Raw genomic sequence first — 25233 nt, forward strand, 5'->3', positions numbered from 1 at the left:
TCATTTTAAACACTGAAACAAATCTGAAAATTTTCCGCATAAAAATGAGGTAAACCAAATGCTGAACTATGAATAATCCTGCCAAACAGAGGGAAGCAGATACAGAAAAACATAGGAACAAGGGCAGGTGTTTGAGCAACTTCTTGTGTGATTGGCGCTAAGCTTGATTTACTGTTGGTAAAAGACAAACTCTTGCCTATCACGGAATTAAGGCCTATATCATTTTAGAGCTTTGTTAAGAGATATGAATGCAGGATACTCTAAACTCTGGACAATTAAATATTTTGATCATTGCACTGAGGAACAGTTTCGGGTAAACAGTTACAGGTAAAGTAAATGTCAGATGGGATGCCACAACACTCTCAAAAACATTAGGAAAACTGAGCAAGAACTGCTGCAACTGTCAAAGTGAGGTTCTTAATTTTAGAAAATTAGCTGCTGCGACTAATATGTGATGTCCGTGATGTGTCCCTGAACCCAGAAAAAAACCATAGAGGGACTGTAGCGAGGGAGACTGCCATTATATAATCTGGTATACCCTTCTTGCTGCAGTAGAAGACAAGAGATCTGCTTGTTCGGCTTAGCATGGGATATTTCCTTTAACTTAACTGGGTAAGCTGTCACTTTGGATTCAGACGCCTTGAGTTAGCAATCAGCCTGTGTGATGATGAGAAATGGACAAGGCGAGACCCAGAGTGATTCTTTGACAGTGACAGGAACCAAATTACTAAATTATGGTTATTTTCTAGACACAAAAAAACACAACTTTGAGTAACAAAATAAAGAGACAAAAAAGTAAACCTACCAGTCTCCCATGCTGTGCATAACATGTGACAGAGCTAAACTAACTGATAGAGTGCCTACAGAACTTTCTTAGCTCAAACCAATATCAACACACTTCCTTATATCACCCCGAAAAGCTTTTCTGGTGATTTGGCATCTCCTCCTCCTTGCAGCTTAACTCTTCTGCAAGTCTCCTCCAGACTGCCAGCTCCATGGACTCCTGCCTAAAAACCCCTTTTAAGATCCAGACATTCAGTACTTCTGTTCCACTTTAGCAACACTTCCAGGCAATAGACTACCCTGTGTCTTGGTGCAGGACACCAGGTATGAGCTCCTTCAAGTGGAACCAGCTGTCTCTACAAGTCCACAGGACTCTTTCCCTAACATGCAGCATTGTCCCCAGCATGAACCCCACAGCCCCAAATTGGAAAGTCCTTTACACTTGCAAATATCCAAAGAGGTATATGTTATTACAGTGATCCCTCGCTGTATTGCACTTCGACTTTCGCAGCTTCACTATATCGCAGATTTTAAATGTAAGCATATCTAAATATATATCATGGATTTTTCGCTGCTTCACAGATTTCTGCAGACAATGGGTCTTTTAATTTCTGGTACATGCTTCCTCAGTTGGTTTGCCCAGTTGATTTCATACAAGGGACGCTACTGGCGGATAGCTGCGAAGCTACCCAATCAGAGCACGTATTACGTATTAAATAAAACTCCTTAATGATATACAATATGTTTCCCGTGCGGGGCTTTGCATACTTAAAAGCTCTAACAGCACGTATTGATTTTTGATTGTTTGCTTTTCTCTGTCTCTCTCACTCTCTCTGACATTCTCTGCTCCTGACGGAGGGGTTGTGAGCAGAGGGGCTGTTCGCACACTGGACTAGAGGATACAGACGCTCCTCTAAAAAATGCTAAAAGACTGCCTTCACATTGCTCCCTTCCTTGTGGCTGCTTTGCCGGGGCGGTGCTTTGCATACTTAAAAGCACCTATTTATTTTTGATTGTTTGCTTTTATCTCTCTGTCTCTCTCTCTCTCTGACATTCTCTGCTTCTGACACGTACTCCTTTGAAGAGGAACATATGTTTGCATTCTTTTAATTGTGAGATGGAACTGTCATTTCTGTCTTGTCATGGAGCACAGTTTAAACTTTTGAAAAAGAGACAAATATTTGTTTGCAATGTTTTAAAGTCCCTGTCTCTACAACCTCCTGTGTTTCTGTGCAAATCTGTGAGCCAAGCGTGACAATATAAAAATAACAATATAAATGTATGGTTTTTACTTTGCGGTTTTTCACCTTTAGCGGGGGGTTCTGGAACGCAACCCCCACGATCGAGGAGGGATTACTGTATTATGACACACAGGCAATTACTTATCACAGTATATTATTTACAATGGTACAGTTGTAATGTGTTGTATAAAATTTTAATTTCCCAAATTTGGGAAAGAAACACCTCCATTTAAGCCTGGTTTAAGATAATGTATGCCATGTTTGCATTCAAAAACATTACTCATCATCTCCTTAAATTAAACCTTTGAATTATGTGATCTTTGTCAGACTGTGTGTCATCATATTCATCAGTTTATATGTAAAGCAGTGAAGTCACAGGGACGCTGACTTATGTTTTACTTTGTAACTGTGAGCAACCCAAGTATCCACTTATTGCAAAAAAATATAAATATCAGTAGGTTGTCTTTATACTTGTCCAATGCCTTGATATGTATTCTCTATAGGAGGGTGATGCATAATAACAGCAATTATCACTTACCTCTTCCGTCATTTCTGAAGAGGTTTGCTAACCAGTCGGAGATAATGTGTTTCTTTTCCTCTACCAGTACTGTAAATTCCCCAGCAGGCCAAGTAGTTCGTTTATAAATCCTTCATTATACAGTGTGGACTGTGCCCGGCAGTTTATTCCAGCCAAGTCCCCCAAGCCGCCAGATGGAGCCCTCCCTGCAGTATGGAGGTGCCCCGAACACCAGCAGGGATTCATGGATGTTGTAGTTTTTATCCTCAGCCCTGATGGATAACACAGGGGCCGCAAGAGGGAGCTGCAGGGAGGACCGAAGACTTCTTTTTGCCCTATGCCCCGGAAGTACTTCCAAGTCACATGAGTGGAAGGAATGATGTACTTCCGGGGTGAAAAAAGGACTTTTATCTGATCCGCAAGTGATAGGGAATTATGGACTGAAGGATGAGAAACACTTCCTGGTCAGGAACTATAAAAGAATTGTGGGAGCTCCCAGACGGCAAGCTGAGCTGGGTGGTAGGAGGGCAACGCATCTGGGAGTGGAGGATTGATTTATTGGTTTATTGATTGTGTTTGTTTATGAGTAGTGTGGAGTGGAGGGTGCTTAGTGCACATTATTATAATAAAAAGAATAATTGTAGCACTTTTGCCAGGTATTTGGCGTGGTACCTGAGGGATCAAGGGAGCGATAGTGCCCCCTACTGCGACACTGGCCTAGCCGGCAGGATTCTCTGGCCATCTGTTGGTAGAGGACATGAATTTAAAAATATTGTGTACACAGACGACCCTAAGAAGGGCCCGCTCATATGTCCGAAGGTAGAAACGCTACCCTCTACAGACAGCGCTGCAACAAGAGACCTTCTTCAACATCGGTACGCCATGGGGAAAAAATCTGGGAGGAAGAATAAGGATAGCCCAAGGAAACAGGCCCTAGACGATGCCGCGCGTACGTTGACCTGCCTGACGGGAAGTGAAGAAGACCGGGCAATGATTGAAGCTGAAAGGGCCCGTGCGTTATGGCAGCAGGAAGGCCGCCAGATATCGGACACGCCGGACTGCCTAAATGAACGGGGAAAACGTCCTTTAACACTAGAATTACCAGAGCCTACGAAAAAACTCGTACATCCGTTCCACCTTAAATCGCTTCTTAAATCCCTTCACACCTCTCCGCCAGCGTCCTTTGTCTTATAAATGTGCTGATAAAGAGAAGCTAGAAGCAGCCGGCTATTCCATCCCCCCACCAACTTAGAAGGTGCACAAACTTCTCCCAGCCCATGCCTTGACTGAGTATCTGGGAGTGAAGTGGAGTTTTAGAGTGGAAATAATAGATCGTTATTTGGAACACATGCATTTCATGTCTGTTCCATTTCTACAGTAATCTGTGTAAACACATTGTTAAAACAGAAACGTTTTTTATATTCTAGTAGTAGATGACAAAATGTAGGCATAAACTATATAATGTATGAAGCCTGAAGTCCAAATATCAAAGAAATATTTTCACAAAAGGTACAAATATAAGACAACAATTGCACTTTTTTTCAAAAATATAGCTGGAGAAAAAAAAGCCGCCTTAACACGTGACATTGACACCCACTAATTACGACTGCCTCCGTGGCGCAATACATTTAGCTACTGACTGGGAATCAAAAGCTCGCAAGTTCGATTCTGCAGTATTTCGTTTTGAGAAGTAAACTGCTCTTAGTCTTACTATTTTAGAATAAAAGCATACATTTGATTTCAGTCTGTAATAGCCGGTGTAATTTATGATCCTTATAAAGGTTAGCTTTGTTTTTTTTTTTTTTTAATTCACTTTTCATTCTCTCAGTCGCGTTCAGAATCAATCCATACAACCCCATCTGACACGGCTGTTTTCACATGAGCGGAAGGAATGATGTACTTCTGGGGTGAAAAAAAGGACTTTTATCTGACCCGGAAGTGATAGGGAATTATGGACTGAAGGATGAAAAACACTTCCTGGTCAGGAACTATAAAAGGATTGTGGGAGCTCCCAGACGGCGAGCTGAGCTGGGTGGTAGGAGGGCAACGCATCTGGGAGTGGAGGATTGATTTATTGGTTTATTGATTGTGTTTGTTTATGAATAATGTGGAGTGGAGGGTGCTTAGTGCACATTATTATAATAAAAAGAATAATTGTAGCACTTTTACCAGGTGTTTGGCGTGGTACCTGAGGGTTCAAGGGAGCGATAGTGCCCCCTACTGCGACAACAGCTTTTTCCTAAATCTAACTGAGGAGTTTATGCTATTTCTGGCATTTATACTCTTTATAAGTACAGTATAAGGCTTTGACATTTCTTCATGCATATTATAAATAGAATGTAAAGGAAGAAGATATAATGGAGGTTGGAGGTTAGAGAAAGAAGAAGGCAGGAGAAAAAAGCTGGTGGGGGAGCAAGCGAGAGAGAGCAGGCTTAATTGAGCAAAGGCAGGCAGTTGGCAGGGTATAAGGCCGACACTCTGAGGTGGATGCATAGGGTAGTAACTGCTAAGCTTTTCAGAGGAGTAGAAGTGACTAGGATCATGGACGGCTTGCCACGTAAGGCCAAGAAGGCAGTGAGAGTTAAGGAGGCTTGGGAAGGAGAGCCCCAGTGTGAGCACCCTGGTGGCTGGGCACCTGAGTCTCAGACCAGCAAGTGAGCTGTACATAGCCAGGGGATGGAAGGCTACCAGACCAGGAGAACAGTCATCTGCACCTACAGAAATGGTGACTCCTGTTGCAAGGGAGAAGCAAGGAAGCCTCCAGTTAAAGGGAGAAGGCACCAGGTTTTTATAAAAGACAGGTTCCAGCTGTGGTTTTAACCTTGTTTTAAAGGCTTTGTTTATTGGGATTTTAACCCCCACTTTTATCACCTTGTTTTTATGGATTATTTATTTGACTTTAAGCACTGCACTATTTATTTGAACACTGTTTTGATGCTTTTTTTTTGTTAATAAAAGCACAGGATGCTTTTACATCATCCCCTTGCTCCATGTGTGATTTGACCTCATTGCACAGCTCATCTGGTTACGTTACTGGCAGTGTCGGGTTCAAGAGGCTCCTAAATGGGAATTGGGAGCTTGAAGCAAGACCCGCACCATCACACTGTTACCTTCAAAGTACTCCCCATGTGCATATATACAGTACATTGACTTAAATGGCATTCCCATTTCTGGAAGGATGCCTGGGCTCATCTAATGGTAGATCCACCCCAAGCTGAGGGCTGGTGCTATAGCCTAATGTCTCTCCTTTCCTTTTACCTCCAGGCCCAAAGAACAATGGCGAGAAGGACACCAATATTACTTCTAGTTCCAGCTACTCTTCCTGACAGAAAACTTAAATGAGCCACCACTAAGATGGCAGCCAGTCTCATAACAGACTCGTGTTTAGAAAGACATTACTGTATCACAGCTGTCACTTTATTTTTCTACAACCTTTTCAATTATATGGGGTTCAACATTGGTGCCCGATCTTTGTGCCTGTCTTTCTTACACTTGTTATGCAAATCTACATAAATTATTCTTTATTAATGTATTCCATTTTTTAATGATAGTTATGTCACATCTTATATATTTTCAACAAACATATACTATAAAACATATGTTTTCTGAAAAAAATTTGTTTTAAAAATGTTTTACAGTAAAATTTAAAGTTTCCCGATTTCCTTTTAAAAACAAAAAAAGATTTTTTTATATCCCTTGTGAACTTCCAGAATTAGGTTTGTAATAGTGTTAGTCATGTCATTCTACCTGCGTTAATCTTTTGCAAATTGAGTGCTATGAGCAAATGCTTATGTTTAAGATGAGAATGCTTGTCAGTTTGTTTGTTTTTTTTGGGTCATACACTCCTTATTTTCCATGATACTGTAGAAGTATTTTCATATGAGGAAGCAAGCTGCTCGTGTTATATTTAGTCACAGCAATGGTTTTTCATCAGTTTACATTTGACTTCTGTTTGTTTAGTAACCTTTTTGCTAAAGCCAAAAACTAACCTAATGATCATTTGTTAGTTTCATTTGTTTCTGACTCATCTCTGCCTGACTGGGGTTCAGTATAAGCATTTGTGCTGTCTCATGACAGGCACACTGCTTTTGTTTTAAATGAAGAGTGAAGGCAGGATGAGACAGAATTATTTGACTAAATACTAAGACTAGGACTAAGTGTTGTAGTTTTTTTTTCCAAGTGGACAGCTGCTGAAATCATAGTGTAGGAGGGAGCCTTTATCAAACATATCGATATAAACAAAATTAGTTTGGGGAGAGCTTCTTTTGTTTGTATCCGTTGTGAACGATAGGGGGCACTCTCACTCCCTTGAACCCCTGTCCACGACTCCAGACACCAGGTAAAAGTCCCCAAGTTGACTTTATTTTGTCGCCACAGTGCACAAAGCACACTCTCCACCACAATACTCATATAAATCACCAGTACAATCAATAAACAATCCTCCAGCTCCCAGACGCGTTGCCACCCTTCCACCCAGCTCAGCTCATTGTCTGGGAGCTCCCACAGTCCTTTTATACTCCTGACCCAGAGGTGTTTCTGCCCAACAGTCCACAAGTCCTTATTCCTTCCGGGTCAGGGTAAATAGTCCTTTTTTTCAACCCGGAAGTCTGTCGCTCTTCCTATGACAAACCTCTGGGTCACAGGGCACGAAGAAGCCCTCGGTCCTCCCTGCAGCTCCCTCCTGTGGCCCCCACGGCATCCAGCAGGGCTTTGCATAAAAACTACATTGTCCATGATGCCCTGCTGGTCTTCTGGGGACCTCCATGCTGCAAGGAGGGCTCCACCTGGCGGCTTGGGGGTATTGGCCGGGATAAATGGCCGGCCATCCTTCACACCATATATTTTCAATATATTGCTCAGCCCTAGTTACAAGTATATTTATGTAAGTGTTTAATTACAAAACAAAAGACTGAGGATTGTGGAACATTTCAAAGAAGTCTATATGAAGTATGCAAGAATATTGAAGAAAATTTTAATTCCTGCTTGCCAGTTTTCCATGGCTACCAATTAATTTACATCATGCAGTCAAAGACAGTGCCATAGTTTCTCTTAGCTTGACCATGTTAATGAATGCCTAATGCATGCCATTCAGTTTTACTAGGTTCTCCATTAAACTAAACATCATACAATCTGGCAAGAAGTGATGTAAGGTATGTAATATTTCTCCTTGAAACTTTTTAGAAGCAAGTTACTTTAAATTAATTCTTTGTCACTTCTATCCAGATTGCCATCTGCCTATTCTTTACTAAACTGAATACAAGTGGAACCTTGGTTTACAAGTGTTTTGCAAGACAAGCAAAAATTTTTAATAAATTTTGACTTGATAAACGAGCGATGTCTTGCAATACGAGCAGCATGGATACACTTTGTCTGCTGAGCGTCATATGATCACAACTGAGCTGATGGTTCTTCTCTCTCTCTCTCCTTATCTCGCTTGCTTGCCCAGCGCGTCTCTCTCTCTCCTTATCTTGCTTGCTCGCCCAGCGAGTCTCTCTGTTTACAGCACGTCTCTCTCTCTTCTTATCTCGCTCGCCCAGCGAGTCTCTCTGTTTACAGCGAGTCTCTCTCTCTTCTTATCTCGCTCGCCCAGCGCGTCTCTGTTTACAGTGCGTCTCTCTCTCTCCTCATCTCGCTCGCCCAGCGCGTCTCTCTTTTACTACAGCATTGTGACTGTGTGTGTGTGTGCGCTGTGAAGTGCGAGTCCCCATCTTGCTCCCCAAAACACGAAGCTGAGTCTCAGTACTTTAACACTAGCTTTATTCAGCTTAAAACAGCAACAGCGCTGTTATTTATTGCAGCGGGATCTTTATAATGTTTCTTTTATGACCCATTGACGACAGGCACTTATAGCATGTCTGCGATCTTTTAGGATGCTCTTATATGGCGAACTGCTACAGCGCTGGGAGACTGCGATTGCTTTGGGACACTCTTCCGCGTGTCATCCCGTTGGGTGGAATCCCACATGAGTTTAGAAACTCACTCACACCAGCCATATTTTTTTTTAAAGGTAAAGTGCAGGTTAATTTGTATTATGTATTTGTATTAATCATTTTTATATGAATAGTTTTGGGTTGTGGAACGAATCATCTGAGTTTCCATTATTTCTTATGGGGAAATTCGCTTTGATATACGAGTGTTTTGGATTGCGAGCACGTTTCCGTAACGAATTATGCTCACAAACCGAGGTTCCACTGTATATGCATCTAAGGAATGGTTTACCAACTACTAACACAGCACATCTAAAAGCCCAAAATGAGCTCCAGACATGGCTCCTTTTAAAAACCCTAAGCGGATCCTAAAGATTGCAAGAAAACAGACTATGACATCCTATTACAGTTCATTAAACATCTTTAGTGTTCTGAACCTGTGGCCCCATTGGAAAACATGGTGATAAGGGAAACATCTATACCACAAATCAAGAAATAAACTTTTACCTACAGCAAACTATTAAACATAAACTGTCTTTTTAATTCATTACACAAAACTTTGTTCTTGACTTCACTTTTATTGCCATCAAAATGTTTCAGAGGTGACTCAGGCCTACTTTTACAAGAGCTGGCCCTCATAACTTACAATTAAAATAACTCCCAGAAACATTTGAAAACACAAGTCTTCCTTCTGTACATAAGCTTACTTTATGACATCATCTTGCTCGTTGGACTTCGACTATAACTGAAATTTCCTTTATTATACCTCTAAAAACCAAAGACATGACATAATTTAAAACTCATGAAAATGCCCTATAACAAAACTTTAAGCCTACCATTAAGAATTCCAATACAGAAACCATTTACATTCATGATGTCAATTCAAATGAATACAGGAATGGGAAATTTTGGTCCCAGGTCTAAACAAGCACATGAAATTAGCTCTACAGTGCATCCGGAAAGTATTCACAGCGCATCACTTTTTCCACATTGTTATGTTACAACCTTATTCCAAAATGGAATAAATTCATTTTTTTCCGCAGAATTCTACACACAACACCCCATAATGACAACGTGAAAAAAGTTTACTTGAGGTTTTTGCAAATTTATTAAAAATAAAAAAACTGAGAAATCACATGTACAAAAGTATTCACAACCTTTGCCATGAACCTCAAAATTTAGCTCTAGTGCATCCTGTTTTCCCTGATCATCCTTGAGATGTTTCTGCAGCTTAATTGGGGTCCACCTGTGGTAAATTCAGTTGATTGGACATGATTTGGAAAGGCACACACCTGTCTATATAAGGTCCCACAGTTGACAGCTCATGTTAGAGCACAAACCAAGTATGAAGTCAAAGGAATTGTCTGTAGACCTCTGAGACAGGATTGTCTCGAGGCACAAATCTGGGGAAGGTAACAGAAAAATTTCTGCTGCTTTGAAGGTCCCAATGAGCACAGTGGCCTCCATCATCCGTAAGTGGAAGAAGTTCGAAACCACCAGGACTCTTCCTAGAGCTGGCCGGCCATCTAAACTGAGCAATCGGGGGAGAAGGGCCTTAGTCAGGGAGGTGACCAAGAACCCGATGGTCACTCTGTCAGAGCTCCAGAGGTCCTCTGTGGAGAGAGGAGAACCTTCCAGAAGGACAACCATCTCCACAGCAATCCACCAATTAGGCCTGTATGGTAAAGTGGCCAGACGGAAGTCACTCCTTAGTAAAAGGCACATGGCAGCCTGACTGGAGTTTGGCAAAAGGTTTGATGAGACAAAGATTGAACTCTTTGGTGTGAATGCCAGGCGTCACGTTTGGAGGAAACCAGGCACCGCTCATCACCAGGCCAGTACCATCCCTACAGTGAAGCATGGTGGTGGCAGCATCATGCTGTGGGGATGTTTTTCAGCGGCAGGAACTGGGAGACTAGTCAGGATAAAGTGAAAGATGACTGCAGCAATGTACAGAGACATGCTGGATGAAAACCTGTTCTACAGCGCTCTTGTCCTTGGACTGGGGCGACGGTTCATCTTTCACCAGGACAACAACCCTAAGCACACAGCCAAGATATTAAAGGATTGGCTTCAGGACAACTTTGTGAATGTCCTTGAGTGGCCCAGCCAGAGCCCAGAATTGAATTCGATTGAACATCTCTGGAGAGATCTTAAAATGGCTGTGCACCAACGCTTCCCATCCAACCTGATGGAGCTTGAGAGGTGCTGCAAAGAGGAATGGGCGAAACTGGCCAAGGATAGGTGTGCCAAGATTGTGGCATCATATTCAAAAAGACTTGAGGCTGTAATTGCTGCCAAAGGTGCATCGACAAAGTATTGAGCAAAGGCTGTGAATACTTATGTACATGCGATTTCTCAGTTTTTTAATTTTTGATAAATTTGCAAAAACCTCAAGTAAACTTTTTTCATGTTGTCATTATGGGGTGTTGTGTGTAGAATTCTGAGGACAAAAATGAATTTAATCCATTTTGGAATAAGGCTGTAACATAACAAAATGTGGAAAAAGTGATACGCTGTGAATACTTTCCGGATGCACTGTATCTGAGTGAATATCAGAATGTTAAAAGCAGTTGAACTTGAATTGCTACCACAAAGATATATATATATATATATATATATATATATATATATATATATATATATATATATATATATATATATGTGACGGGCAGCCGGGTCCCAGGCCTGGTCGGGACACCCCTTCAACACTGGATCCGGGGAAGCAGCCATGGGATGCACTCTACGTCCCCTGGAACATGTGGTGGCAGCCCTCCTGGCTTATATTGGGGCCACAGGTGTGGGACTTCAGGACTCAGACCTGTTGGGCTCCGTAGCCACCACCCGGAAGGAGCTGCATGGCTTAACGAGCCTCTGTGGGCTGGCATGCAGCCATACCCAGAAGTGCAGCCTAAATAGGCCAATTACCACCTGGAGCATTTCCGGGAGTGCTACAAAAAGAGCCTGCAGCCACTACTCAAGAGCCAGAATCGGGAGGAAGAGAACGAGGTTGCCAGGGAGGAGTGGTGGTTTGAGAAGAGAGTGCTTTTTGTGTGTTTGGTGCTTATCTTCAAGTGCTTGTGGGACTGTGTTGTGGCTGGAGGGATTATGGGGAAGACGTGCCCTCCAGCAGAAGAAAATAAAAGTTCTGTGCCATTTTACACGTGCCTCTGGAGTGAGTCTGTGCCGGGTCGGTGCAATATAGTACCTTTTATTACAATACTAGCCATGTGCGCCCAACTACGTTGCGTGTTAAAGTTGTCTGTGAAGGGCTCCCTGTTTAAACGCGGCTGCCAGTCATTAACTGGGCCGTTCGTCGCACAGCATTATGATTTTTCATAAGGGAAACAAAATTACAAAAGAAAACCCTTGGATATTGATTCGATAGGAACGGCCTACTCAGAATCACTGTCCGAATCATAATTATGTGGTGGTGTAGGAGCATTTCTGCTTCTGTCCGTTCACAGTCCATCTCATTTTCACGACACTGTCGTTTCCTTTCACGATCTCTTCTCAACTTTTCTCCAATCTCGCAGGATGCTTTTTGGCAATCCAAAGAGTAAGGCAATATACACGGAGCAATGGTTATAAAAGTGGGACACATAGGTATCCAGGCTCTTTAAAGCATAAATAGGGATCACTTCACTGACATTTGAGCAAGCCACGGTACAACTGTGAGACGCGCAGCACTCGCCGGCTATAACGTAACAATAATAATTTCCGGAACGTGCTGTTACGTTGTCATTCATTTTACCCACTGTCTTTCTTTCATTCATATGTTACGTAGGCACGTACCTTTTATCTTCGGCAATCTCATTCTCTAACCAGGCCTCAGGAGCTAACCAGCGTAACACTGTCCACCACCCCTTCGTTATTCCGGCACATTGTTGACATCCGTGAGTAACAACAACGTACTAAACTGGAAAGGGGTCTATGCACGCGTGGAATTCGCGGACAAACAGAGATCAAGATCTAAATGAAGATCGATCTCTTTAGTTAATTTAAATCACAACAATTGGTTTAGTTTGAATGTCTGTGTTTTGAGGTGTGACTGGAGAACTAAAGTCTTCAGTAGTATAAGCCTGGAGGAGATTCTTAATGCAATGCCTATGTTTTAGCTGTCTCTCTACTGCCATCTAGTGCTTCTTCTTGTAATTCATTCGCGGACAAACAAAAATCAAGATCCAAATGAAGATTATATATAGAGATATATAATCTACTAGCTGTACCCCATGGCTCCGTACACATAGTAGTGAAACATGACAAACTTTAAAAATCAATTAAAAAAAATGTAATTCTGGCCTAGCAGAAGGTAGGTTAGCTCCAAAGTCAAAAGTTGGCACTGTATGTGATCATGTTCAGCTCTGATGGGAGAGTGTCCCCCGCATGGGGAGAAAAGCACGTGGCCATGGTATCTCTGGCAATCAGCAGCTGCCCTCTGAAACACACGTAGTTCTGATCTCTCTCTCACAAACGTTAACTGTTACTCCTTAACAAACTGTAGATGATAAAGTTTATTGAGCAAGCAAGTATCGGTAGCTAAGCGGATTTAAACGGAGGCTTGCGCGTGAGTGAGGAGGGCCCTGCCCCCCTCACCTCAGCCAGCAGTCTCTCGGTTTCACGCAATAAATCGATATTGCAAGCAAACTATGGCAGAAGTTGCAAAATCAACCAGAATGTTCAAGCAAATTATAGAAAACAAACACAATCTAAATTTGTTAAGTAGTTCTCTCGTGAAAAACGGACAGACAGACGTTGGATTATATATCTATATATACAGTATATATATATATATATATATATATATATATAGATAGATATATACATATAGACATAGTATATAGCTAGAAGATGCAACTTCAACAGTGACTTTGCATACTGACCCTCAATTAGATCTCATGATATTATGTCATTTGAAATCATTATCATTTGAAAATTATCAGAATTTCAATTGCATTAGTATTATCAAGGTAATAAATAAAATAAAAATATGCTGCAAGCAGGATTTTTTTGACATCTGTGCTCCATCTACCATGAAGATTACAATACATCAAGTTAACTGCAAAGCAAGGTTGCTGCCAGAACAAATTTAGCAGGGTGGTGCTGGATTTCACGGGGGACATGATACATGATTACCATCCAAAAAAAAAACTGCATTATTTGTGATTCATCACAAATATGCCTGAGGGAACACAAACAACAAAATGCAGCAAACAGAACTTTACCCTGCACATTGTAACACAACACTGTAGAATTATAGTGCCTTAACAAGGTAATGGTAGGCTGTATTGATAAAGACTTGTGTAAGGTGTCACAGGTAAGCTCTTCAACTCGGGTACACAGAAAACCAACACACTGAATTTACAGTTCTGTGCAACAAAAGATCATATAGTTAAACAAGATTAAAATATGCAAAAATACAAAATATAAAAATGAAAGAATGTCTTGGCTTTAGCTGAGCCTACCACTGCATGGTTATTGCAAGTTAAAGGTAAACAGCTGAAAATGCTGGCATGTTTTCATATAACTATATAATTTCATATTCCTATTCAATATTTAATATTCATATTTCATTAAATTGTATTTTTTCTCCAGCCCATGTGGAGTTTTTTTTTTTTCTGGCCTCCTGGCCATCTGACCTTACTTCATTCTTTGTTACTTAGTATTGCCTAATCTTATTTTTGTTTCAGATAAACTTTTCTTTCTTCATCTTGTAAAGAAATTTGAGTTACACCATTTGTATGAAAATGAACTATATAAATAAATGTTGTTATTGTTATTGTAAACTAGACTATGGAACCACGTAAGGAATTACTGATTTAGAAAAGCAAGAATTTAATTTGTGTAAAAAAAATAATTTAGCATAGAAGGAAAAAGAATATAAATCTAAACACAAGGATATTGTTTCTGAGACGTGGTACAATAACCAGTTCTTAATAACTGTAATTTTCATTACTGTATGTGTTGTTTTTTATAACCATTTCTTTTGTTGTGTTTGTTGTATTTCTTCTTGTCATTTCACAAATTATGTATGTTGTTGGAACATCAGAAGATGTAGGAAGTGGTTTTAAATTTCCAATAAGATGCTGAAATTCACATTAATGTTATGTCATAATAATTAAGTAAAGTGTGAAATGTAAAGCATATTGATATGTGCCTTTCTCTACTCAGGTTTAACATAGACAACCTTATTTGCCCTCTCTGAGGTTTTGCATAATTGAAGACTTACATCTCATGCAAAAATATGACTACAATTAAACTGAACGAAAACATGCAAGACTCCACCAAATACAACAGTTCCTTTTTAATCTTACTCCCTCTATTAAATGAGTTCCAACTGGCATCAAGTACTTTCCTTGGTTATATTTTCTGTAGTCTCCAAAAGCTATGAGGAAGAAGTGCTGGAAAGTATATCACTGCACTGGTGGAAGAAAATAAATTTTAGAAATGTCCATCCATCTACCTATTATACAACCTGCTATATCCGAACTACAGGGTCACGGGAGTCTGCTGGAGCCAATCCCAGCCAACACAGGGCGCAAGGCAGGAAACAAACCCTGGGCAGGGCGCCAGCCCACCGCAGGGCACGGACACACACACACGCACGAAGCACATACTAGGGACAATGTACCTAATCTGCATGCAGAGGTGGGTAGTGACGAGTTACACTTACTCCGTTACATTTACTTGAATAACTTTTAAAAAAAAACTGTACTTCTAAGAGTAGTTTTACTGCACCATACTTTTTACTTTTACTTGAGTACATTTGTGAAGAAGAAACGCTACTCTTACTCCAGTACATTGGGCAATCGTTACTTTTTTTCTATTAGATACGCTATATTTTTGCCAGAGAGAAGCCGCCAGTGGATCTACTGCACGACTGTTTCACCCATCAGATGTAGCAACAATAATCACATGGCTCTGTTTCACCAATCAGACGTAGCAACAATAATCACAAGACTCCGTTTCAAAAATCAGACGTATTCATGCAGTCACATGACCACACACAAACTGTGGCGGCATAGCAGCACAAACTCCTCACAGACAGCGGACAGGGAAAGAAAGAATACATGAAAATGAGAGCCAACTCCTGCTGAAGCTTAACCATCACTTCACTGAGTGAAGAACATGCACGTTTTAACCAAACATGCACAGACACAGACAGTCAAGGTAAAGTGTGACTTCTTGTACTTGCACAAGCTGCCTTATTCTAATGTTATTTTCTATCAGCTGTGCTATTTGGAGGGCAAGTGAATATGCAGTATTATACTGTCAGTGTACAGTATATCTTGTCACTGTAAGTAGTTTGCACTGTTCAAACATACATATTACCTACTGTAGGTAATGGCTTCAAAAGCTTTGTTGTGAAAGACTGAGATTTGGAACTTTGTGCTATTTGTGCATCTTTATTTTGTAAAGATGTTATTTATTTTTACTCATTTTTTATTATTTGGAAATAGCAGAATTTGCACATTATCTTATATTTTTGTCTGTCTTATTACAACATTTCTAAAGAATAAATCATTTATCATGATCAAACTCAGTACTTGAGTAGTCTTTTCACCAAATACTTTTTTACTCTTATTTGAGTAATTTTTTGGATGACTACTTTTTACTTCTACTTGAGTAATATTATTTTGAAGTAACACTACTCTTACTTGAGTACAATTTTTGGCTACTCTGCCCACCTCTGCCTGCATGTCTTTGGACTGTGGGAGGAAACCGGAGTACCTGGAGGAAACCCATGCAGACACAGGAAGAGCATGCTAGCTCCACACAGGGAGGACCCAGGAAGCGAATCCAGATCTCCTAACTGCGAGGCAATTTTAGAAATGTACTTGTCAATAATACTTTGACAAAAATAGCTTTTCTAACCTAAAGTTACAGTTTAATTAGTTTATGATGAGCACAGCTTAATAATGGGATGGCACAATAAATATCATTGCTGCCTCAAGAGATGTATGCCTCAGGCTTGATTCCATACCATGTGGCACACTCTGCCTCTTTCTGCCATAGCAGCCTGTTTCTGGTTATGCTTGTATTCATTTTATAAAAGTATAGTGTGCTATTGAGGATCAGAAATGGGGGTATAACATGATACAAAGGAACATTCTACTGCAATAAAATTATATTTCTTAGTAACAAAGTAATGTAGCATGTTGGTTTAAATTTTTTCAATCACATTAGAGTTGATGACTTGACTAGAATTTTGTTAGTTGCATTACACTTATGTACAGTATCTAAGCAAATGATAAAAGTCCATTTCACAGAATGCTTGAGTGTGGCTACCTGCTCTGTGTTCCACACTCAATTTGCAGTGCACATACACACTACTGTAGCTTCATGTACTGTAGATGTAGAGTACATTGAATTGTACAAACTATACTGAACATATGTGCTGTTTTACAACATTACAAGATGGTTTGTTTTACTTTGGGATTGTACTGAAGTCAATTTTGTCTTTTTAAGATATTAAGATTTCAAGTTTTATTTAAATGATAACTTTTCAGTTTTACAACACAATAATAAGATTAATGTGGAGAATTCAAATTTAGTTTAATGAAGACAAAATTAAGAATATTTCTGGGAACTATCATAGTTAAACATATTTAGCATTTTTCTTCAATGTGATGCACAGCTTCTTGATCAAAGTGCTCATAAGGAATTAGACCTACTGAGGTAAAGCAGTCATTGATATCCAATCAAATAAAAATGTTTTAGGCATTGTGTTGTAAAATTAAAATGCCAAATCTTTATATGTATTTTGCTTTTTTTGTAATATCTCTTTAACATTCTCATGAAAATGTAGAACTCTTAGTACCCAAATCTTTACTTTAATTATCAGTGAATGTAAGATGGTTAATTACAAAATATAAATGATTTCTATTTTATTGTCTCATGCCTTTATGTTAGTATAAAGGGAACGGAGACAGAAGACACATAGATCTAATCAATAAGTGCTTTTTGTCTGCTGGCCACTATATTAACAATCATTTTGCCATTTGCCAACTTCATGTTTGCTAGTATTCAAGTGTTTTACTCAGCTTTATTTTTAATTAATAAGATTTTTTTTGATTGAGAATTATTTTTGTGAACTAAAGGCATCTACTTGTTATAGTAAATCATAGAATTTACTTACCTTCTGAATTATTTCCTCCTCGCTAAAATATTGAAAAGACATTTGGGTATTACTCTTATTCTTGTTCTTTTCAATTGGTGCATATTTACATGGATTTAGAGAGTAATGCAAAAGTAAAGTAATTAGTAATGTGATTGTTTTATCCAGGCAGTAATAAGTAATGTAATCCTGTTACAATTTGAAGAAGTAATAAGCAATTTGTAATGGATTACTTTCCTTGAGCAACTACCCAAACTCTCTCAATGCCAAAGTAATGTTTAAAACCTACTCTTGAACTATGAGTTAACTACGATAAGTTAATTAAACTTAACTATGACATGTTCAGAATAATTAAACAATAAACTACAGATTAACAAAAATAGATAGTTTTTTCTAGAGTCAAAGTTACATTTGATTGTAATAAAACTATTTAAAAGTTTCCTTTTCATTTGAATTTGTCCAGATTATTTTTTTTCTTATGTCTAGCAATAAACTACTAAAATAACTAACTGATAAAAATCCTCTATTAAGAGGACCATCATTCATTACTGTGAAGAAAAAAGTGAAATCAATAAATGAGGAAGTATTGTATATTAAGTTTCACAGTGGACTTACTTTGACTTTCATGAATAAATATCACCAACTGTAATGGAGTAACAGAAATTAAAACAAACTAACCTACAGCATTAGCAGCTCCTTTCATTTTGCTGGAGATTTTTCCTGGCTTAGCTGCAACCATCTTGCTGTCCTTTAATTGAAGCTCACAAAACTTCTCAATCTGAGCTGACAGCTCATTTGTAATAGTGAAATAATATACATCATTTAGGAACTTGATTGTAAGTGCAGGCTCAACAATTCCATTGAGTGTGTGTAGATCTTCCTTCACCATATTGCAGACTGAAGGGATTGCAGTTTCATAAGCATGAACCACTTTGTCAAAACCAGTTTCACCAGGAGTTGAGCCCAACAGTTCATGTAGGAAATCCTGTAAATATTTGCTCCGAATATTTTGAAATCTAGAAAGCACTTCCTCTTCAGGGTATAAGAAAAGAAGTTGCTGAAGGCACTGGATCTTAAAAGTTACTCGTTGATCGAATTGTTGGTCAGCCTGTTGACTGGATGACAACTTTTCAACAATGAATCGCCTGAGATGTAATTTGATATCATCCCATAGAGACTGGACCTGCAAAGAAGATTCATCACCTACTGCATGCAGAGAAGCTGTAGAGGTCATTGGGAATGATGATCCAGCTGGTTTGGATGGAAAATAAACACCACACTGGCAGGAAATATCAAGAAGGAGATGAAGCACTGTTTCTTCCTGACTTTGCTCTGTCTTCAGAAAATTTTGCTAGTAATGAAAAGTACATGACATGAGAAAACTTGTTAAAGTGAATACAACAGGTACCATTCAATCTTACAATATTAATTATACTATGTAATTTTTATTTGGATTTAACTACAATGCTTTTCTCACTACCATTTTTCAGATTCCAGAAAACACATCCAGTTTTCAATATTAGGTATGTGATTAATGCTAAAACTATGGCTTCAAATATACTGTACTTTGAAACTGACACATAATCCCTTGTCTTTGATATTTCATTCTACAGTTGAAGTTTAAGTTTAAAGGGTAACATTCAGTTATGTCAGGAAAGGGTATAGTTTCCGTTTTGACCCATTCTTTAGTTTGCATTTTACCCTTCATCCCTCTGATCTGCAACAGGCCATGGTATTCAGCTATAGTCACATCATGGCAATGCAAATAAAAAACAGGGAATGTTTTGGGCTAATGGGTGGAAAATTGAGCACCCAAGACTGTCATGTCTTATACCCAACAAAGCCCTCTAATGATTTAGTGTTTTCCTTTTATGTCTGGTATTTCTCTTCACCATTGACTTTGCTTTCTTTGTCTTTATTTTGCTAGCCCCTGTGCCTATATTGATATACTTTCTGGCTTGCAGACTTTAGATACGTTTCTGATTTTACCTGCTTGATATGTGTCCTCTTTGCCAGCTCATGCTTATCACCACCACCACCTTGGCTTGCAAATCCTGCAGGAAATGATGGGACATTGCTTTGCTCGCTGTCTTTAGGGCTTATCTTTGTTTACTTTGGAAGACACTTTTGGGATACTACAATGTGAAAGAACCCATCTCTGAAGGCAATAAACACTAGAGAGCTTGTCTGAAGGCTTTCATAAATATCAAGGTGTAAAAGAGCAAAGAATTTCATCCACGCATCCTTTTTTATTTCCATTGCTTTAACATCTAACTGCCATACTGTGGATACCACCAAAGCATTCAGCCTTTGGGCCTTTCCTTCCAAAGAAAGTAATTTAGTTTTTAGACCAAGAAAAGAACGTCTGATTATCCCTCTCGCTAAGAATTAAGTTGCTACCATTTCCACCTTTCTGGTCTTCACCAGGTAATTCTGTTCATATACTGTATATCTAGAAAAAGTAGTTGAAAAAGTACTTTACTAATTTTACCAGAAAACTGAGATATTTTCAAATATGAATATCAAGATGCTGAACACCCTTAGATATCATTAGATGAATAAAGGGTGCTGCATTGATGAAGTAAGATGAGAGTAGTGAAGAAACAATTATTTAAGAAATGGGTATTCTAATGTACTGATTTTGTAAATGCCCAAAGATTAAATTCTGTGTCCTAAAATATGTCCGTTGTAACTATAAGTGTTATGGAGGACGGACTGACATTCCGACTGTGGTGGAGGATGACTCCTTACCTAGCTGGAAGACCACAATGCAAAGACTACACAGATTTAGGCACAACCTGGCCAGGATGGCTTATCTCAGTTGGGGTGAAAAGACAATGGATGGACTAGGGGGGGACAAACTATCAAGAGCTACTTAACCCCAATCATGAGAGGTGCTAGTGCTCCTTTAGCTTAATCTCAATTTGGACACCCACAGGATTACCTTTTCTCCCTGACTTGGGTAAGAACCACAAACCTTCCCTCCTGGTTGTGCTGCCACCGATATCATCCTTCATTCATGGCATCCCAGCTGGGTAAGATATCACCCTTCATCCCATTTGGGATGCCAGTCCATCCTCCATGGCACTCACATTTGTTTTTAACAATTATGGTTTATAGTGTCTGGTTCTTGTTTCAGAGTCAACTCAACATGTGTGCTTAAATACACAAGATCAAATACCATTCTATCAATGAATTTGTAACAACTCATGGTGATGCAAATTTGTAGATTTATGCTTGCCAAGTGAATACTTACCAGGACCAACCTCGTTCATATGCCACAGTCAAGAAAATGGCTACAAAAGGTCTGACCAACCTTCAATATCAACAACAGATATGTTGCCATTGTGAAATAAAATGTAACGTAAAATAAAATTGTGATAGTGTATGAGATAGCAGCTAGCATAAGAATTAGTCAATTGAATTTACTCTTCAAGAATAGTTAAACATAGGCAAGGACTGGACACATTTGATGATCAGAAAATTCACTCGTTAAATGAAGCACAACTGCAACAAATGGTCTATGAGAATTTCAAGTTAATGAATGTGGACTGGGAATAATGAACATATTGTTTGATAGCTATGAATTAAACTGTTTATAGTAGTGTGACCTGGAACATAAACAACAATCAACACAATTAAAGCATAGTGACACTTTAGCGCCGAAAAAAATTCAAGGTCCAAGCCACTGCTGGCAAATCATGTGTACGTTTTTTTATTATGTTGTGGGTGTAGTTGATATTTATTATATGCCTCAGAAGGCTCAGAAAATTCACACAGAAAAAAAGACAATTTTATGATGATTTGCTTTGACGTTTGTGGAAATCAATCCATAGGCAAAACAGTGGGGAAACCTGACAAACCAAAGATCTTCTGCTTCATGTTAATGCTGCTCTAAAAAATTTTGGATTTTGAGGAGAAGCCACTCCAAGTTCACTCTCCAGATTTGGTCCTGTGTAACTAAACTACAGAAAAGCAGCTGTTCAAGCAAGGAGGCATAAAAAACTCCATGAACATTCAAAAACTTTACTGTTGTTCACTGGGTTTATGCTGAAAAATATCATTTGTTTTGACAGCTCAACTTGCAGGAAACTCTCTATAGTTAGAACAATAAAATCCTTGTTGGAATTATTCATTATGGTTATTTTTCCCCACTAGTCTGTCTCAGTTCAGGTTGTACATTTTCCTAGGACTTATTTATTAAATTCATGACATTGCATTTTCAGACTTGCTTAAACAATCATAAAAGGCTTGAAACCTCCCCAGTAACACTGGGAATAAGGCAGGAAACAGACCAGGACAGGGTGCCAAGTCCATGCTAGGGCTGAGTTGTGCCCACAGCCACATATGTACTTGTAAAAGGTCAATTTTGCAAAAACCAATCAACCTAATCAGCAAACCTTTGGGGACATGGGAGGAAAAAGAAAGCGGTTATTCATTTTTATCTTTGGTCACCTTGAGTTACTTGCACACCTCTCATTTTTAGTTTTGAATCACTGATAACTGAAGAAGGGGAATTTTAACTGACAGTTACACAATTGTCATTCATAATAAACAGCAATTATCTAGGATATGTAGTATGCATAAGAATCATTTTATTTATATAATGCTTTTGGTCAAGTAAGAATCAGGGCAAGGATGACGGTAAAACAAAGTTGTTAAATACTGCTACCTCTCTTTACACAGAGGAAAAAGGTTCAGGTGCATCTTGATGTCACTTCTGATCCACATATAGAAGACCCTCCTATAGACCCACCTATACAAGAAGAAAAGGAGCAACTAGAAGTCGGTGTTCATTCTGGACCCTAATTCCTCTGAGGAAAGAGCTCTCATGAAGAAAGGCAAAGACGCCTGACTAGAGGACCAACAATCCTTCATTATTAATTTGCAATGATGAAGATGCAAATTTATTATGTTGATTAATTTGTTGCAAGGAACAGTCTCTTAAGTGTCTCTTTCATCTAGTCCTACTACTTATATTCCATTTATGTAGAATAGGGGATGTAAGACTTAGATTAAAAAAGAATGAAAGATCTTGACTGACTGTTATTCTTTGTACAATATAATGTTTGCAGGAAGGTACACCTTCTTGAGACTGACTCCCACACATACCGTATATATACTGTATGTAAGTGGTAAAGATAAACAGACCTGTCAGCATACTGGATTTTTAGCACTTGATAATGCTCTAGAAGTCTACAGATTTTATCACTTTCTTAAATTAAAAGATTGCATAATGTTTTCAAAAAATGATTTTTATTTCATTCCTTATCTTTCTGATTATGTCTAATGCACACCAGCCCCTTTCCCAATCACCTTGTCAGTAATTTTTGTGCAGTTTTGATGTCAAAGGCTTGCTTCGAAGTATATTTTGATCACATTCCATCAACTACCAAGAGTAAAGTTCCCACTGCTGGCACAGACCAGCTTATTATTATTTAGCAATATTTAAGATGCTCTTTTACTCTGGTACAGCAAGACTCTTTTGTTATTGAAGATAATGATTTAGTGTCTGGATGTTTAACAAGGTTGCCAGCAATTAATGTACTAATGTAGTTACTTATTAATGTGTTTAATAAATAAGGCATAACTTACCAAAGCTCTAAGGAAATCTACAAGTTCATCATAGCCAGTAGATAAAGGTCTAAAAGAGTTGAGATGATTAGGACAGAGCCACTGCAGGCTGTCTGCTGTGAGTGGCAGCATATCTCCTGTACAAACATCATTCATTTCCATCTGCATCTCCTTCAGGCTTTGGTCAATACTGACAAAAAAGAAGAAAGAATTAGCATAGACATCTGAGTTCTCTACTTAGGCAAAGACATACACATCACAGATAACAAAGACAGACAACAAAACTGAATATGAATACTGCCTGGAAGATAAACATTTTTGATGTACTATTCATAAAAAAAAAACAAGAATTAAAATGATTTATATTTTTGGCTTGATGTGAAATGAGTAGCATGAATATGTCAAAAAATAACTTTTTTCTTCATTGCTATTACATAAACTGCGTGGCATGGTGGTGCAGTGGTTAGGACTGCTGTCAAACAGCACCCGATTTCTGCATGAACTTTCCTCCAATCTTCCAAATATATGCAATACAGGTTGGTTCTGGTTTTATGAAGTTAATCAACAACAGCAAGATGACACAAAAGAATATGGTAATCCAAAACAGAATGTTCAGACGGTTCCAATAATTGTCTTAGCTGAAGGTTTTCAGGATTTTTGTTTCAAAGAGATTTCAGTAAGAGAATAACTCACTTTATTAATTAAAGGACCAATATAAATGCTTTACTGGAAAGTTAATACATACAAAATGTCCACCAAGCTATGTGAACAATGCACCCTGATGACACAGTTTTGAAAGGGAATGTATTATTTAGTTTAATGATAGCAGTTTAATAATAATCATTATTATTATTATTTACATTTGTATAGCTGACTAACCTATTTCCAAAAGAGTAGCATATTACCAGCTCCTGAAATCACTTCTGCCCAATCTCTACAATAATTCCTGGGGTCAAAGACAGCTGTATTTTGTTACCTCAATGCAAGGGCAGACCATTGAGTGATCTCTGGTGTACCTGAACTGCTCAGCCTTCTGTTGCCCTAAAAACACATCCTGCCATCTTTTAGCGGGACAGGCATTCCTACCAACTACTGGGTCACATGACTTCTGGTGTTCCTGGGGAACATTAAGTTCTGCAGTTTCTCTTCTCTTAACTTCTTAAGCTCTGCTTATTGTATTTCCAGGACTACTAGAATATATACAGAGCATATTGCCCATAGTAGATCCATTTTTTCACACTGACATAAGCACAATTCTCTATCCTGCAGGATGTCAGTAGGAACCACTTCTGCCCTGTACCATCCTAGTGATGTCTTCTAGTCAGCCAGATTCATTTTTACCAGCAGTTTGAATAATTACATGTCAACTTAACATGAATGACATTTTTCAGTTATAAATATTTTATTCTGAAATGTGGTATTTTATACATTGTAAAGTGCTCCATTATATAGATAGGTGCCAGAACTGCCATGAACTGGTGCCAAGGATAGCAGCCATGGTAGTTTGGTGCTCTGTCTTTCTGCATCATATTTTATAATTTTATATTTTATCTTCTTAAATGTATTTTTTGCATTGTGTGTTGTTCTTGTATGTTGCACCAATACTATCAAGACAAATTCCTAGAACACATCAGTGTACTTGGTCAATAAAGTGAATTCTGATTCTGATTTTGAAGATAGTGTACTCAGTGAAGGGTGCTACAGAGAATAAATTTCAATTTGACTAATTGATCAAATAAATGCAACTGAACACTGCAGAAAACACCTCTGTTAACCATAATTTCTAAAAATGACAGAGTTACAATGAACAGTACTTTCTATATAAATCAATGCATCTTTTTTACTAGTTTATTTTATGCTTTAATCGATACAATTTCAGTATGAGATACTGTGTAACATTTAACAACTTCACAGAAACACATATGTTATCACTGCTACCTCACAACGAATGAGGCAGGTTCAGTTGACAACAAGGGCATCTACTGTGTGAAATTTTCATTTTTCACCCAGGCCTCCCATAATTCAAAGACATGCACATTCTTTACAGCTGCCAACAAAGGTTTCAATGGCTGA

The 25233-nt window shown here is 38.7% G+C and overlaps 1 protein-coding gene across 2 annotated transcripts in view; it reads right to left on the bottom strand.

Annotated features, from left to right (window-relative positions):
• kiaa0825 (KIAA0825 ortholog) overlaps window positions 1-25233 on the bottom strand; it is a 409330-nt gene that overhangs the window by 332345 nt on the left and 51752 nt on the right. For both annotated transcript variants that reach the window (XM_039759351.1, XM_039759352.1), the window contains exons 3-4: window positions 23182-23350; window positions 18265-18937 (exon numbers count right to left, since the gene is read on the bottom strand). In XM_039759351.1, the coding sequence (XP_039615285.1) occupies window positions 18265-18937; window positions 23182-23350 (842 nt within the window). The remainder of the gene's footprint in view (window positions 1-18264; window positions 18938-23181; window positions 23351-25233) is intronic.

Source organism: Polypterus senegalus, chromosome 7 (genome assembly GCF_016835505.1).
Source record: "Polypterus senegalus isolate Bchr_013 chromosome 7, ASM1683550v1, whole genome shotgun sequence".
Taxonomy (NCBI): domain Eukaryota; kingdom Metazoa; phylum Chordata; class Cladistia; order Polypteriformes; family Polypteridae; genus Polypterus; species Polypterus senegalus.